The 15832-nt window shown below is 43.5% G+C and overlaps 1 protein-coding gene across 1 annotated transcript; it reads right to left on the reverse strand.

The window, feature by feature from the left end:
* Positions 1-227: 227 nt before the first annotated feature.
* LOC112229271 (type-4 ice-structuring protein) lies at positions 228-2818 on the reverse strand. The gene is made up of 4 exons (XM_024395104.2): positions 2772-2818; positions 1437-1503; positions 977-1088; positions 228-630 (listed from the first exon to the last, which is right to left on the reverse strand). The coding sequence occupies exons 2-4, from the start codon at positions 1483-1485 to the stop codon at positions 429-431; spliced, it is 363 nt and encodes a 120-aa protein (XP_024250872.1). The 5' UTR covers positions 1486-1503; positions 2772-2818; the 3' UTR covers positions 228-428.
* Between the last annotated feature and the right edge of the window lie 13014 nt (positions 2819-15832).

The raw sequence follows: 15832 nt of genomic DNA on the forward strand, positions 1-15832 counted from the left end.
AATAAATACAGAGGGAAGTGTAGTGATTTTTTTATTGAGAGAATGGGTTGGTAGTGTATGACCTGTGATGTAGTAAAATGGGTTATTATTGAAACTATAATTCCTAAATTGAGAAATGAAGCTGATTTCAATAATCAGACACAAAACAAACATGCTAAGGGATGTATGATTGGAAACTAATTTATGTGAAAATTAATAGACAACAAATTACAATAGAGACCACAGGACCAGTTTACACGTTTTAATGATGTTCCAGATTACTACTACTGTCTTTGCATGTCAACAACATTGGTCTTGGCACAAATTCAAATGACTTAAACAGAAGGTTTGTCTGGTTCCAATTCTTGGTGGACTGGTTTTGGCTTCTTGTAAGCCTATGGAGCTGTTGATTCAGTCCAAGATGGTCAGGTTGTTGAAAAAGAGATGCTTTATTGGCTGAGTGCCTTGGTCTGGTCCATCACCTTGCGGAAGAGGTCTTCTATCTGAGCCTGGACGTTGTCGACCAGAGGCTTGAGCTGAGCCTGCATGTTCTCAGCCAGGGGCTTCAGCTGGGCCTGCATGTCATCGGCCAGTGGTGCCAGCTTGGCCTGGATCTGCTGCAGCTGGGCCTTCCCATCCTCTAAGAAGGTCCTGTTCGGAAGGGAGCGGGTGATTAGTGGTCTGAATACAATATAAACTAAGGTAGTGCCAAAAATATTATTGAAAAATAGGATCAAAACACATTGCTTGTTAATGCTTTTGCAGGCCATTGGCCTTTTTTCATCTAATTTTTGTGTATATTATTTTTGACCCTACATCCATTATTTTGCATTGCTTTTGGCTGCTCCCTTCATTGTTTCTTTATTGTAAATTATAAGGCAATAGAATGAGGATGACTTGTGTTTTTTCTTCAACTTTTTATTTAGGACTTGGTTGGATGGGCTGGTTCTTCAAAAGTGTATCAAATAATGTAATAGTTTTAAAAAATGTCACTCACTCTGACTGGATCTTCTGCACCAGTTCCTGAGTGGTGGAGGTCAGCTGAGCTGACAGATCCTGGAAGTACTGTGTCAGTTTCTCAACCTCGGGGCACTGTGCTGCTTGGCTTCCTAGGGGTAGCCAGAGGGTAACGTCATTAACAGAGGCCCACATTGTACACAAACCATTTATGCCCATATAGCATACAACAACACATACAAGACCCTCTACACATACAGCCGTTAAAAATAAATCCACCAACTCTGGAATATAACATTTCTATATCAAGCATATCTCTCACTATTATTATATTATATATTACACATATGTGAAATGCAGTTATAGAACCACATACAGAATGAAATATATGTGATTTTTTTTTTTTTTTTGCCGCAATTGTATATTTAATTCCGAATGCTACCACAGGGAAGAAACTAACGACAGAGTGAACCTTTCAGATATGAAAAACTTTCTCTTACCATGTGCCAGAGCAAGCACAACAACCAGGGCGGCAAGAGAGAACTTCATGGCTGTTGAGTAGGGCACCTAAGGAGAGAAGAGAGTGGTAGAATTAGCTTGACCTCATAGGTCTGTGGAGGCGTGGTGTGATCACTGGATGGCAGTGATGTAAATTAACTAAGTAAAATTACTTTGAAGTACTACTTAAGTCATTTTTTGCTGCATCTGTACTTTACTATTTATATTTTTGACTACTTTTACTTTTACTCCACTACATTCCTAAAGAAAATATGTATTTTTTTAATCCCATACAATTTTCCTGACACACCAAAGTACTTGTTACATTTTGAATGGTCAGGCAGGACAGCAATGTGATCCAATTCACGCACCTATCAGTTTAACGCGTTGTCATCACTAGTGCCTCTGATCAGGCGGGCTCACTAAAGACATGCTGCGTTTGTAAATTATGTCTGAGTGTGGGAGTGTGCCCCTGACTATCCTTAAATTAAAACAATAACATTGTGAAGTCTGGTTTGCTTAATATAAGGAATTTGATGTAGGTCTGTCGCATTTACTTTTTACTTTTACTCAAATATGACAAATTATTACTTTTTCCATCACTATACTGAAGTACATTTAAAACCCAATACTTCTAAACTTTTACTTAAGGTTCTTTTACTGGGTGACTTTCACTTTTACCTGAGTCATTTTCTATTAAGGTATCTTTTTACTCAAGTAATGACAATTGAGTACTTTTTCCACCACTGCCGAATGGAAGGATGGCGGTCTCTAAAGCATTTTGTAGTTTCAAGGTTTTTCTCTTGGCATAACAAATAAGTGCACTCGGTGGCAGGTTTAAGATCAGTTCAATTTAACTCAGTTAATTCAAGAAGATTTCAAATCAGCAAGATTTCATATCATAATAAATTGTCTGAATAGTAATGTAGTTTGCCAAATGCCCATTACCCTGACTCCCTAGGAAATTGCATGTTCTGACTGTCTGAGCAAATTTGGAATTTAATTAGACATGCTCTGTTTTGATTTCCATCTTAATTTGCCTTTCTGAATTCCCTGAGAAGAATCATCTTGATTCACATCGACAGTTTACCTCTTGGAAAACAGTAATGAAACATCTATCAAGCACTCTAAAGATCACTCTCTAAACTACTGCTTATAGCAATACTGCTTAAATGAGCAGCTTACAATGTGGTTGGGAAGGAATGTCCCTCTATCATTGAATGCCCATTTTTGCAGACACCTGACTCACTACTAAACAACATATTGCAAGAAAAACAAACGTTTTACCGCATCATGCATAAGAGTTCCTTGGCAGAGAAAGAAACGGGACCACTCACCTGAGTTGCAGGACAGTTTAAATCGGATGGTATCTTTCGTTGGGCCTCCCAAACGTCTTATAGTCCTTCAGAAATGATAAGGCCCACCTCAGACGCAGACCCATTGGCAGCGTAGGTTGAAGTACAGGACTATCATTGGATGTTTGTGCTAGCATGTGACTGCAGGCTGACCCTTGCTGCTCAGCTTGCCACCAAGGCAATCCACTCGAAAGTCCAAGAGTTCCCCTCCTGTGAAGGAGTGCTGATTGCTCAAACGCAGTAGGTGTCTTGTCAAAGCATCGGATTAAAGAAAACATACACAGGACATTTCATCACAAGAAACAACAAAACAGAGAGAATGACAACCAAGCTGTTAAAACACAACAAGAATTGCAAAAGTACGGAAACATGGCAGCCACAGTACTGTCCAGGGGTCAGCCTGAAGATGACTGTTCAGCTGTTTCTGACTGTACGTGTGAATCACATGTTAACTGTTTATGTTTGCTGTTCTAATTCTTGTGTGTGTATTTGTTTAAAACAGGTCATCTATGAATACACAGATTCATTTTCTAAATGTTCCCATATTGAATAAATCCAAGCTAATCTGTCAATATTACTTAGTTCCAAGCCATGGAATATATTAGTCAATTTCCATGACATAAGAAATAAATAAAACATTTATAGAAATGGTGTGCAGCATAAGATGAGATATAGAAAGTGTGTTACCTTCTATCTAATATGGAGGATGACATTTGGGGATGACTGGAGAAAATGTACCTACAATAGAGACTTTGCAGGGTAAAATATGACCTATGACCTAACTGAAACATTACTGAATAGAAGTCCCAGAAACGTAAGTTCTGTACAGATATACGATATATACTTACAATACATACCATTGTGTACTCAATATTTGTCTCGTTTTACACTTGGTGATTGTCATAAATGGGTACAAATGTTGAGTATAACATCATCAGGAATTTCAAACTGAAACTACATGTAGTTTTCTTTTTACAATATACATATGTATAACTATACATTTTATATTAGTATACATTGAGTATACCAAACATTAGGAATACCTTCTAATATTGAGTTTCACCTGGATTCACCTGGTCAGCCAATGCCATGGAAAGAGCAAGTGTTCTTAATGTTTGTTATTCATAAATATTACATTTTGAAAAATTAGGTCAGGATTCTCTAGTTATCTTGGGAGGAATTTCTCCACAAACATTTCTAAGTAACATTTGTAGAGAAATAGCTTTTGCAGTGCTATGCTCATTCATATACATTCCATGCACAACATCATCAGAGGCTTTCACTGGGAGAAGATTAACTGTCACACCCTGACCATAGTTTACTTTGTATATATTACTATGTTTTGGTTGGTCAGGGTGTGAGCTGAGTGGGCATTCTATTTTTCATGTCTAGTTTGTCTATTTCTATGTCTGGCCTGATATGGTTCTCAATCAGAGGCAGGTGTTAGTCATTGTCTCTGATTGGGAACCATATTTAGGTAGCCTGGGTTTCACTGTGTGTTTGTGGGTGATTGTTCCTGTCTCTGTGTTTTCACCAGATAGGGCTGTTTCGGTTTTCGTTACGTTTCCACATTTGTTGTTTTTTTTTGTAGTTTTTTGTATTGATTCGTGTTTTACGTTTGTTGATTAAACATGGATCGCAATCTACACGCCGCATTTTGGTCCGACTCTCCTTCACCAAAAGAGAACCGTTACAGAATCACCCACCGCAACGGGACCAAGCGGCGTGTCAACAGGCAGGAGCCACAGGAGAAGCAACAAAGGCAGCAACAGCGGCGCAATGAGGATTGGACATGGGACGATATATTGGATGGCAAGGGTTGCTATACATGGGAGGAGATCCTGGCGGGATGGGATCGCCTTCCATGGGAACAGGTGGAGGCAGGGAGGAGAGCAGAGGCAGCCGGAGAGAGGAGCCGGCGATATGAGGGAACACGGTTGGCAAGGAAGCCCGAGAGTCAGCCCCAAAAATTTCTTGGGGGAGGGCTCACAGGGAGTAGGGCTACGCCAGGTAGGAGACCTGCGCAAACTCCCTGTGCTTACCGGGGGGCTAGAGACCGGGCAGGCACCGTGCATAGAGCCAAATGCCATGAAGCCGGCTCTACGCAGCTGGTCCCCAGTGCGTCTCCTTGGGCCGGCTTACATGGCACCAGCCTTGCGCTCGGTGTCTCCGGTTCGCCTGCATAGCCCAGTGCGGGCTATTCCACCTCGCCGCACTGGCAGGGCGACCAAGAGCATTCAACCAGGTAAGGTTGGGCAGGCTCGGTGCTCAAGAGCTCCAGTGCGCCTGCACGGTCCGGTCTATCCAGTACCACCTCCACACCCCAGCCCTCCGGTAGCAACTCCCCGCACCAGGCTTCCTGTGCGTGTTCTCGGTCCAGTACCAGTAGTGCCAGCACCACGCATCAGGCCTACAGTGCGCCTCGCCTCTCCAGCGCTGCCAGAGCCTTCCTCCTCTCCTGCACTGTCGGAGTCTCCCGCCTGTTCAGCGCTACCAGAGCCTTCCGCCTCTACAGCGTTGCCGGAGTCTCCTGCATGTTTAGCGCAGCCAGAGCTGTCAGTCTGCATGGAGCAGCCAGAGCTGCCAGTCTGCATGGAGCAGCCAGAGCTGCCAGTCTGCATGGAGCAGCCAGAGCTGTCAGTCTTCATGGAGCAGCCAGAGCTGTCAGTCTGCATGGAGCAGCCGGAGCTGCCAGTCTGCAAGGAGCTGCCAGTCTGCATGGAGCAGCCAGAGCGCCACGCACGCCTCCAACTCAATCATCAAGTTTGCGGACGACACAACAGTGGTAGGCTTGATTACCAACAACGACGAGACGGCCTACAGGGAGGAGGTGAGGGCCGTCGGAGTGTGGTGTCAGAAAAATAACCTCACACTCAACGTCAACAAATCTAAGGAGATGATTGTGGACTTCAGGAAACAGCAGAGGGAACACCCCCCTATCCACATCGATGGAACAGTAGTGGAGAGGGTAGCAAGTTTTAAGTTCCTCGGCATACACATCACAGACAAACTGAATTGGTCCACTCACACAGACAGCATCGTGAAGAGGCTGAAGAAATTCGGCTTGTCACCAAAAGCACTCACAAACTTCTACAGATGCACAATCGAGAGCATCCTCGTGGGCTGTATCACCGCCTGGTACGGCAACTGCTCCGCCCTCAACCGTAAGGCTCTCCAGAGGGTAGTGAGGTCTGCACAACGCATCACCGGGGGCAAACTACCTGCCCTCCAGGACACCTACACCACCCGATGTTACAGGAAGGCCATAAAGATCATCAAGGACATCTACACGCCGCATTTTGTTGAGAACAAGTTCTCATTTACAACTGTGACCTGGCCAAGATAAAGCAAAGCAGTGCGACACAAACAACAACACAGAGTTACACATGGAATAAACAAACACAGTCAAAAACAAAATAGAAAAGTCTGTATACAGTGTGTGCAAACAAGGTAACACAAGGGAGGTAAGGCAAAAAATAGGCCATAGTGGCAAAGAAATTACAATTTAACAATTAAACACGGGAGTGATAGATGTGCAGAAGATGAATGTGCAAGTAGAGATACTGGGGTGCAAAGGAGCAACAAACAAAAAAATAACAGTATGGGGATGAGATAGTTGGATGGGCTTTTTAAAGATTGGCTATGTACAGGTGCAGTAATCTGTGAGCTGCTATGACAGCTGGTGCTCAAAGTGAGAGCTGGAGATGAGTCTCCAGCTTCAGTGATTTTTGCAATTTGTTCCAGTCATTGGCAGCAGAGAACTGGAAGGAAAGGTGACCAAAGTAGGAATTGGGGGTGACCAGTGAAATATACTTGCTGGAGCGCGTACTATGGGTGGGTGCTGCTATGGTGACCAGTGAGCTGAGATAAGGCGGGGCTTTACCTAGCAAAGACTTATGGATGACCTGGAGCCAGTGGGTTTGGTGATGAGTATGAAGCGAGGGCCAGCCAAAGAGAAGATACAGGTCGCAGTGGTGGATAGGCTATGGGGCTTTGGTGACAAAACGGATGGCACTGTGATAGACTGCATCCAATTTGCTGAGTAGAGTGTTGGATGCTATTTTGTAAATGGCATCGCTGAAGTCAAGGATCGGTAGGATAGTCAGTCATAGTTTTACGAGGGTATGTTTGGCAGCATGAGTGAAGGATGCTTTGTTGCGAAATAGGAAGCTGATTATAGATTTAATTTTGGATTAGAGATGCTTAATGTGAGTCTGGAAGTAGATTTCACAATCTAACCAGACACCTAGTTATTTGTAGTTGTCCACATATTCTAGGTCAGAACCGTCCAGAGTAGTGATGCTGGACGGACGGGCAGGCGGGCAGGTGCAGGCAGCGATCAGTTGAAGAGTATGCATTCAGTTTTACTTAAATTTAAGAGCAGTTGGAAGCCACAGAAGGAGAGTTGTAGCTCGTCTGGAGGTTAGTTAACACAGTGTCCAAAGAAGGGCCAGAAGTATACAGAATGGTGTCGTCTGCATAGAGGTGGATCAGAGAATCACCAGCAGCAAGAGTGACATCATTGATGTACACAGACAAAAGAGTCGGCCCGAGAATTTAACCCTGTGGCACCCCCATAGAGACTGCCAGAGGTCCGGACAACAGGCCCTCCGATTTGACACACTGAACTCTGCGAAGTAGTTGGTGAACCAGGCGAGGCAGTCATTTGAGAAACCAAGGCTGTTGAGTCTGCCGATAAGAATGCTGTGATTGACAGAGTCGAAAGCCTTGGCCAGGTCGATGAAGACAGCTGCACAGTATTGTCTCTTATCGATGGCAGTTATGATATTGTTTAGGACCTTGAGCGTGGCTGAGGTGCACCCATGACAGAATGTTTTTGTGCTGGTCAATGGCAGTCAGGTCTGGAGTGAACCAAGGGCTATATCTATTCCTGGTTCTACATTTTTTGAATGGGGCATGCTTATTTAAGATGGTGAGGAAATCACTTTTAAAGAATAATCAGGCATCCTCTACTGACGGAATGAGGTCAATATCCTTCCAGGATACCCAGGCCAGGTCGATTAGAAAGGCCTGCTGTGTTTTAGGTGGTGTTTGACAGTGATGAGGCGTGGTCGTTTGACCGCAGACCCATTACGGATGCAGGCAATGGGGCAGTGATCGCTGAGATCCTGGTTGAAGACAGCGGAGGTGTATTTGGAGGGCAGATTGGTTAGGATGACATCTATGAGGGTGCCCGTTTTTAGGGATTTACGGTTGTACCTGGTAGGTTCCTTGATCATTTGTGTGAGATTGAGGGCATCTAGCTTAGATTGTAGGACGGCCGGGGTGTTAAGCATGTCCCAGTTTAGGTCACCTAACAGTACGAGCTCTGACGATAGATGGGGGGGCAATCTATTCACATATGGTGTCCAGGGCACAGCTGGGGGCAGAAGGTGATCTATAGCAAGTAGCAACAGTGAGAGACTTGCTTCTGGAAAGGTGAATTTTTAAAAGTAGAAGCTCAAATTGTTTGAGCACAGACCCGGATAGTATGACAGAACTCTGCAGGCTAACTCCGCCCCCGTTGACAGTTCTATCTTGTCGGAAAATGTTATAGTTAGGGATGGAAATTTCAGGGGTTATGGTGGCCTCCTAAGCCAGGATTCAGACATGGCTAGGACATCTGGGTTGGCAGAGTGTGCTAAAGCAGTGAATAAAACAAACTTAGGGAGGAGGCTTCTGAAGTTAACATGCATGAAACCAAGGCTTTTACAGTTACAGAAGTCAACAAATGAGAGCGCCCTGGGGAATGGGAGTGGAGCTAGGCACTGCAGGGCCTGGATTAACCTCTACATCCCCAGAGGAACATAGGAGGAGGAGGATAAGGGTACAGCAAAAGGATATAAGAACTGGTTGTCTAGTACGTTCGGAACAGAGAGTAAAAAGAGCAGGTTTCTGGGCACCGAATAATAGATTCAAGGCATAATGTACAGACGATGGTATGGTAGGATGTGAATACAGTGGAGTAAAACCTAGGCATTGAGTGACGATGAGAAAGGTATTGTCTCTAGAGACACAATTTAAACCAGGTGAGGTCACCGCATGTGTGGCAGGTGGAACAAGGGTTAGCTAAGGTATATTGAGAAGGCTCTACAGTGAAATAAGACAATAATCACTAACAAAAACAGCAATGGACAAGGCATTAGGGAGAGGCATGCGTAGCCGAGTGTTCATGAGTAGCTAGGCGGGCTGGAGACACTCTGATTCAGACAGCTAGCGGGCCGGGGCTAGCTGGCTAGCAGAAGGGCCTTAAAGGGGACGCCGTGATGCAAGAGTCAGTTATAGCCCTTCGGGCAGTTACGTCGGCAGTCCAGTCATGATGGATCAGCAGGGGTCCGTGTAGTAAAAGGGTCCAGGCCATTTGGCAAAATAGGTATTGTAGCCAAAGAAAATTGGCCGATGGACCTCTTCAGCTAACAGTCCGATGTGCTCTAGACAGCTAGCGGGCCTCAGCTAAGCAGGCTAGCAGATGGGCATTCAGGGGAAGTCGCAACGGAGGAGCCTGTTGAAAACACCCTCGGGCGGATTACGTCGGTAGACTTGTCGTGAACGATCGGCGGGGTTCCGTGTCTGCAGTAAAAGGGGTCCAGGCCAATTGGCAAAAAAGGTTTTGTAGCCCAAGGAGTGGCTGATGGACCTCTTCAGCTAGCCGGGAGATGGGCCTAGCATAGACTAGCTACAGGCTAATTGGTTCTTGCTTCGGGACAGAGACGTTAGCCACTCGGATAGCAGCTAGCTAGCTGCGATGATCCAGGTGAAAAGGTTCAGTGCTTGCGGTAGGAATCCGGAGATGTGGGGGAAAAGAGTCCAGTATGCTCTGGGTTGAATCACGCTGTACAGACTGGCAGGAGTTGTCTGGGCTTAAGGTTAGCTGATGACCTCTAGCTGACGACTAGCTAGTAGTTAGGGAGCTGGCTGCTTCTGTTGGGGGTTCCAGTTCTAAAGTAAAGAAAATAGCAGATCCATACCACATTGGGTGAGGCAGGTTGCAGGAGAGCATGTTGGAGTTGAGGTTTAAAAAATATATTTTTTAAAATCTATATTAAATATATGCGAAGAAAAAAAATATATACACGGGACACGACAAGACGAAGACAAAGACGCCAGACTTCTACTCCATCTTGGATTTATAGTGTTCACTATTGTGGCATGGTACTGCATAGGACATTCAATATCCTCAGAATACAGAATATATATATATATATGCCTAAGTTTCTTTTTTTTGGGGGGGGGTAGGGTTAAACAAAGGATTTCACCTTTGTTTAACCAGGTAAGCCAGTTATATATATATATATATATATATATATATATATATATACACTGCTCAAAAAAATAAAGGGAACACTTAAACAACACAATGTAACTCCAAGTCAATCACACTTCTGTGAAATCAAACTGTCCACTTAGGAAGCAACACTGATTGACAATACATTTCACATGCTGTTGTGCAAATGGAATAGACAACAGGTGGAAATTATAGGCATTTAGCAAGACACCCCCAATAAAGGAGTGCTTCTGCGGGTGGGGACCACAGACCACTTCTCAGTTCCTATGCTTCCTGGCTGATGTTTTGGTCACTTTTGAATGCTGGCGGTGCTTTCACTAGTGGTAGCATGAGACGGAGTCTACAACCCACACAAGTGGCTCAGGTAGTACAGCTCGTCCAGGATGGCACATCAATGCGAGATGTGGCAAGAAGGTTTGCTGTGTCTGTCAGCGTAGTGTCCAGAGCATGGAGGTGCTACCAGGAGACAGGCCAGTACATCAGGAGATGTGGAGGAGGCCGCAGGAGGGCAACAACCCAGCAGCAGGACCGCTACCTCCGCCTTTGTGCAAGGAGGAGCACTGCCAGAGCCCTGCAAAATGACCTCCAGCAGGCCACAAATGTGCATGTGTCTGCTCAAACGGTCAGAAACAGACTCCATGAGGGTGGTATGAAGGCCCGACGTCCACAGGTGGGGGTTGTACTTACAGCCCAACACCGTGCAGGACGTTTGGCATTTGCCAGAGAACACCAAGTTTGGCAAATTCGCCACTGGCACCCTGTGCTCTTCACAGATGAAAGCAGGTTCACACTGAGCACATGTGACAGACTTGACAGTCTGGAGACGCCGTGGAGAACGTTCTGCTGCCTGCAACATCCTCCAGCATGACCGGTTTGGCGGTGGGTCAGTCATGGTGTGGGGTGGCATTTCATTGGGGGGGCGCACAGCCCTCCATGTGCTCGCCAGAGGTAGCCTGACTGCCATTAGGTACCGAGATGAGATCCTCAGACCCCTTGTGAGACCATATGTGGCTGGAGTGTGTCAGCAGTTCCTGCAAGAGGAAGGCATTGATGCTATGGACAGGCCCACCCGTTCCCCAGACCTGAATCCAATTGAGCACATCTGGGACATCATGTCTCGCATCCACCAACGCCGCCACGTTGCACCACAGACTATCCAGGAGATGGCGGATGCTTTAGTCCAGGTCTGGGAGGAGATCCCTCAGGAGACCATCCGCCACCTCATCAGGAGCATGCCCAGGCGTTGTAGGGAGGTCATACAGGCACGTGGAGGCCACACACACTACTGAGCCTAATTTTGACTTGTTTTAAGGACATTACATCAAAGTTGGATCAGCCTGTAGTGTGGTTTTCCACTTTAATTTTGAGTGTGACTCCAAATCCAGACCTCCATGAGTTGATAAATTTGATTTCCATTGATAATTTCTGTGTTATTTTGTTGTCAGCACATTCAACTATGTAAAGAAAAAAGTATTTAATAAGAATATTTCATTCATTCAGATCTAGGATGTGTTATTTATATATATATATATACATATATATATATATATACATATATATGTATGTGTGTGTGTGTGTGTGTGTATTCAGTGAAAACAGTGATGGTTGACAGTGTAGTAAAAGCTTGAAATCTTGGGATCTGTTGTGATACTATGGCAACAGATTTTGGTTGCTGTGGTGGCTTAAAGTTACAGTCTGGGATTTGAAAAAAACTGGGGCAGGAGAAATGTAACCACTCTCAGATTCATAGACGGCACTATGGTGGTAAGAACTGACTATCAAAATCATATTTTTAGGTCAGGTTTCAAATCATATTGCACTGGACAGCCGAGAATGTGGCTTTATGTATCAAGTGCGCGGATCTAACGCTGATTGAATTGAATGTTAAACATGTTTGTTTTTTTTGTTGAATTTTTACCTCTTTTTTAAAATAATTGGTATCCAATTGTTTAGTAGCTACTATCTTGTCTCATCGCTACAACTCCCGTACGGGCTCGGGAGAGACGAAGGTTGAAAGTCATGCGTCCTCCGATACACAACCCAACCAAGCCGCACTGCTTCTTAACACAGCGCGCATCCAACCCGGAAGCCAGCTGCACCAATGTGTTGGAGGAAACACCGTGCAACCTTGTTTAGCGCGCACTGCGCCCGGCCCGCCACAGGCCCGCCACAGATCTTTAATAAGCTTACGTATCGGCCTCACGGCCTTCGTCAGAGTTTTTCTGATGAAGGCTGTGAGGCCAATACGTAAGCTTATTAAAGATCAGTGATACTATCAAGAGCAGTGTGCGGTTTCCTTTTTCCTTTTTCCTTCATGTTGTAACACAACAAAATGTGGAAAAAGTCAAAGGATGTGAATAGTTACTGAATGCACTGCATATCATAACATTCAAAAATGTATGTACCAGTCCCATATTGTCTCTCTTTGTACTGGCCAAGTGTATCCTAACCAGAAGAGAGTCACATCATGTAACATCATTACCTCATTTGATCTGAGCAGGATTCTTGCTATGCCAAAGTGTTTGGTCAAAGGTCAGCCTTCTTCCTAATCTATTAGGTTGTAGCGCCTTACAAAAGTATTCAGACCCCTTCGATTTCTTCACATTTTAGTGTTACAAAGTAGGATTAACATGGATTTAATTGTCATTCTTTTGTCAACAATCTACACAAAATACTCAAATTTCAAAGTGGAAGAAAAATAATACATTATGTTTTATTCATAAATACTAAATATATAAAATATAGTTGTTGCATAAGTATTAAGTCCATCACCTTTGGCAGCAATTACATCTGTGAGTCTTGGGTAAGTCTTTAAGAGCTTTGCACACGTGGATTGTGTAATATTTGCCTGCTATTCTTTTCAAAATTCTTCTAGCTCTGTCAAGATGTTGGAGATCATGGCTAGACAGCCATTTTCAAGTCTTGCCATTGTATTTCAAGTAGATTTAAGTCAACTGTAACTTGGCCACTCAGGAAAATTCACTGTCTTCTTGGTAAGCAACTCCAGTGTAGATTTGGCCTTGTGTTGTAGGTTATTCTCCTGCTGGAAGGTGAATTACTCTCCCAGTCTCTGGTGTAAAGTAGACTGAAGCAGGTTTTGCTCTAGGACTCAGCCTGTGATTAACCCGTTTCTTTTTATCCTGAAAAACTCCCCAGTATCAAGCATACCCATACTATGATGCAGCCACCACCATACTTGAAAATAAGGAAGCAGTTACTCAGTTATGTGTTGTGTTGGATTTGCCCCAACATAGGGCTTTGCATTTAGGCCAAAAAGTGTATTCATTTGCACTATTACTTTTGTGCCTTGTTGCATACAAGACATTTGTGTCCTTATTTTCTCTCTGTAATTTAGGTCATTATTGTGGAGTCACTACAATGTTGTTGATTCATCCTCAGTTATCTCCCATCACAGCCATTGAACTCTGTAGCTGTTTTAAAATCACCGATGGCCTCATCATAACAGCCATGAGCAGTTTCATTCCTGTCCTGTAGCTCAGTTCAGAAAGATGACTTCATCTTTGAGGTGTCTGGGTGGTTTAATATATAATGCACATTATAATTATGAACTACATCATTTAATGTCTGATTCAACGTCTGATGTGTTACCCATCTAACAATCCCTACCCTTTTTTTATGAGGCTTTCGAAAAGTTCTGTGGTCTTTGTAGTAGAATCTGTGCTTAAAATTCAGTGCTTGACTGAGGGACCTTGCAGATGTTGAATGTATGGGGAACAGAGTAAGGGGTAGACATTAAAAAATCATGCCAACCCCTATTACAGAGTTAGTCCATGTAATTCTTCATGTGATTTGTTAAGCCAAATTTGACTCCTGAACAAATTTAGGCTTGCCTAAACAAAGGGGCTGAATACTTATGCAATGACTATATTTTAGTTATTACAATTTTTATTCATCTTAAAAACAATATAAAATGTTCTTCCACTTTAACATTACGGAGTATTTTCTGTAGATTGTTGACAAAAAAAATACAATTAAATCCATTTTAATCCCACTTTGTAACACACAAATCCAAGGGGTCTGAATACTTTTGCAAGGCACTGTATATATTTCTCAATAATCAATGACTATATATCATAACATCCAAAAAATAGATGCACCAGTCACAGATTTCCCCTTTAAAGATATTTCACTTTCAATGTATTTTTCGTTCGCATTTATTAATTTTCAGTATACTGTATACTATGGTTAAGCAATAAGGCCCAAGGGGGTGTGTTATATGGCCAATATATTTATTTAAATGTCTCCTCTTATGTTTGTGTATTGTATTGAATCGTATATTGTATTGTATTGCATGCTATTGTATGTTCGAGTGGGCTATGAATCTAGGAATATTAACCCTGATGGATTAATGAATATATTAATAAAATAAACCAAAATTAGCTACAAACATTGAATCTTGAGTTTGAGCTGATACACAACACATTCACCAGGTCAATGCAACCCCAGTGCCTTATCACACTAGGTAATACATCAGGTGAGGAGAGTAGGGTCAATCAATATAGGGAGCAATGATGAGTATCCTGGGAAATACATTTTTCGAATAGGCTATATGGTAGCACTTTACTGTAGCCGCCCTTATGTATGCATTCAAGCATACAAGCCTTTATAACTGCTATGTAAGACATTATAACATCGTCATAGGAAGTCATACAAATTTAGAACAATGTCATAAGACATTATAAACGCAGTTATAAATGCATTTATAATGGGCATTAGAGATGACAGGTACATTTGTTGTCATGTGCTCTTATGTCAACACAGGCTACACAATAATGTAATGCGATATAACAGTTCTACTTTAACATTCTACTTAGGAGGCTATAATGCCATTCATAAAGCTTTGTGTCACATATCTCAAAGCACACTATAGTGAATGTGTGATGGGAGTCAACTGTGTCATGTGACCTTACTGAGTATACATTGCAAGCTTAAGTAAAGTGATACCAGTTTGGTGTGACATAACAGCCACAAGCACAGATTCAAATGACCTTGGAAAGTCCCTGACTGAGAGCATGTGGCAGGGGGTCGGGCTTTGGTTGGAATCTGCTAGCAGCTGCATAGGAGGAACATTTGGGGGGGAACAGTGCCCTCTGCTGGTGCAATGCAGGGCTGCCTGACAGCTGCCTGGCCTCAGAGCCATACTATAGGTATTTCTGGGCACCTCCAATATATAAGGGAAAGGGGGATACCTAGTCAGTTTTTTTTATTTTATTTAACTAGGAAAGTTAGTTAAGAACAAATTCTTATTTACAATGACAGGCTACCAGAGAACAGGGGCAGAACAACAGATTTTTACCTTGCCAGCTCAGGGATTTGATCCAGCAACCTTTTGGTTACTGGCCCAACACTCTAACCACTAGGCTACCTGCCACCCCAGTTGTACAACTGAATGCCTTCAACTGAAATGTGTCTTAATCAACATCCACATCTTCGATGCCTGGGGAACAGTGGGTTAACTGCCTCGCTCAGGTGCAGAATGACAGATTTTCACCTTGTCAGCTTGGGGATTAAATCCAGCAACCTTTCGGTTACTGGCCCAACGCTATAACCACTAGGCTACCATGATGCCAACTAATGGTCTAGTTAATTTAGACAGAAACGAAAGTGGGAGAAGATGGGTGGCCGTAATGCGCAACCGTCTAACCGTCAAAAGTTGCGCGTTCGAGTCATGTCGGGGACAACGGTAGCATTTTACCTAACCCTTCCACTAACCCTTATTCTAAACTTAAGATGTATA

The sequence above is a fragment of the Oncorhynchus tshawytscha genome, linkage group LG31, assembly GCF_018296145.1.
Source record: "Oncorhynchus tshawytscha isolate Ot180627B linkage group LG31, Otsh_v2.0, whole genome shotgun sequence".
NCBI lineage: Eukaryota > Metazoa > Chordata > Actinopteri > Salmoniformes > Salmonidae > Oncorhynchus > Oncorhynchus tshawytscha.

Bases quoted from the DNA above. Each gene is read 5' to 3' on its own strand.
- LOC112229271 (XM_024395104.2), bottom strand. From the start codon at position 1,485: ATGAAGTTCTCTCTTGCCGCCCTGGTTGTTGTGCTTGCTCTGGCACAT. The intron at 1,089-1,436 runs GTAAGAGAAAGT...GGCTACCCCTAG, and splicing joins TGTGCTTGCTCTGGCACATG to GAAGCCAAGCAGCACAGTGC. The intron at 631-976 runs GTGAGTGACATT...CCTTCCGAACAG, and splicing joins GTGCAGAAGATCCAGTCAGA to GACCTTCTTAGAGGATGGGA.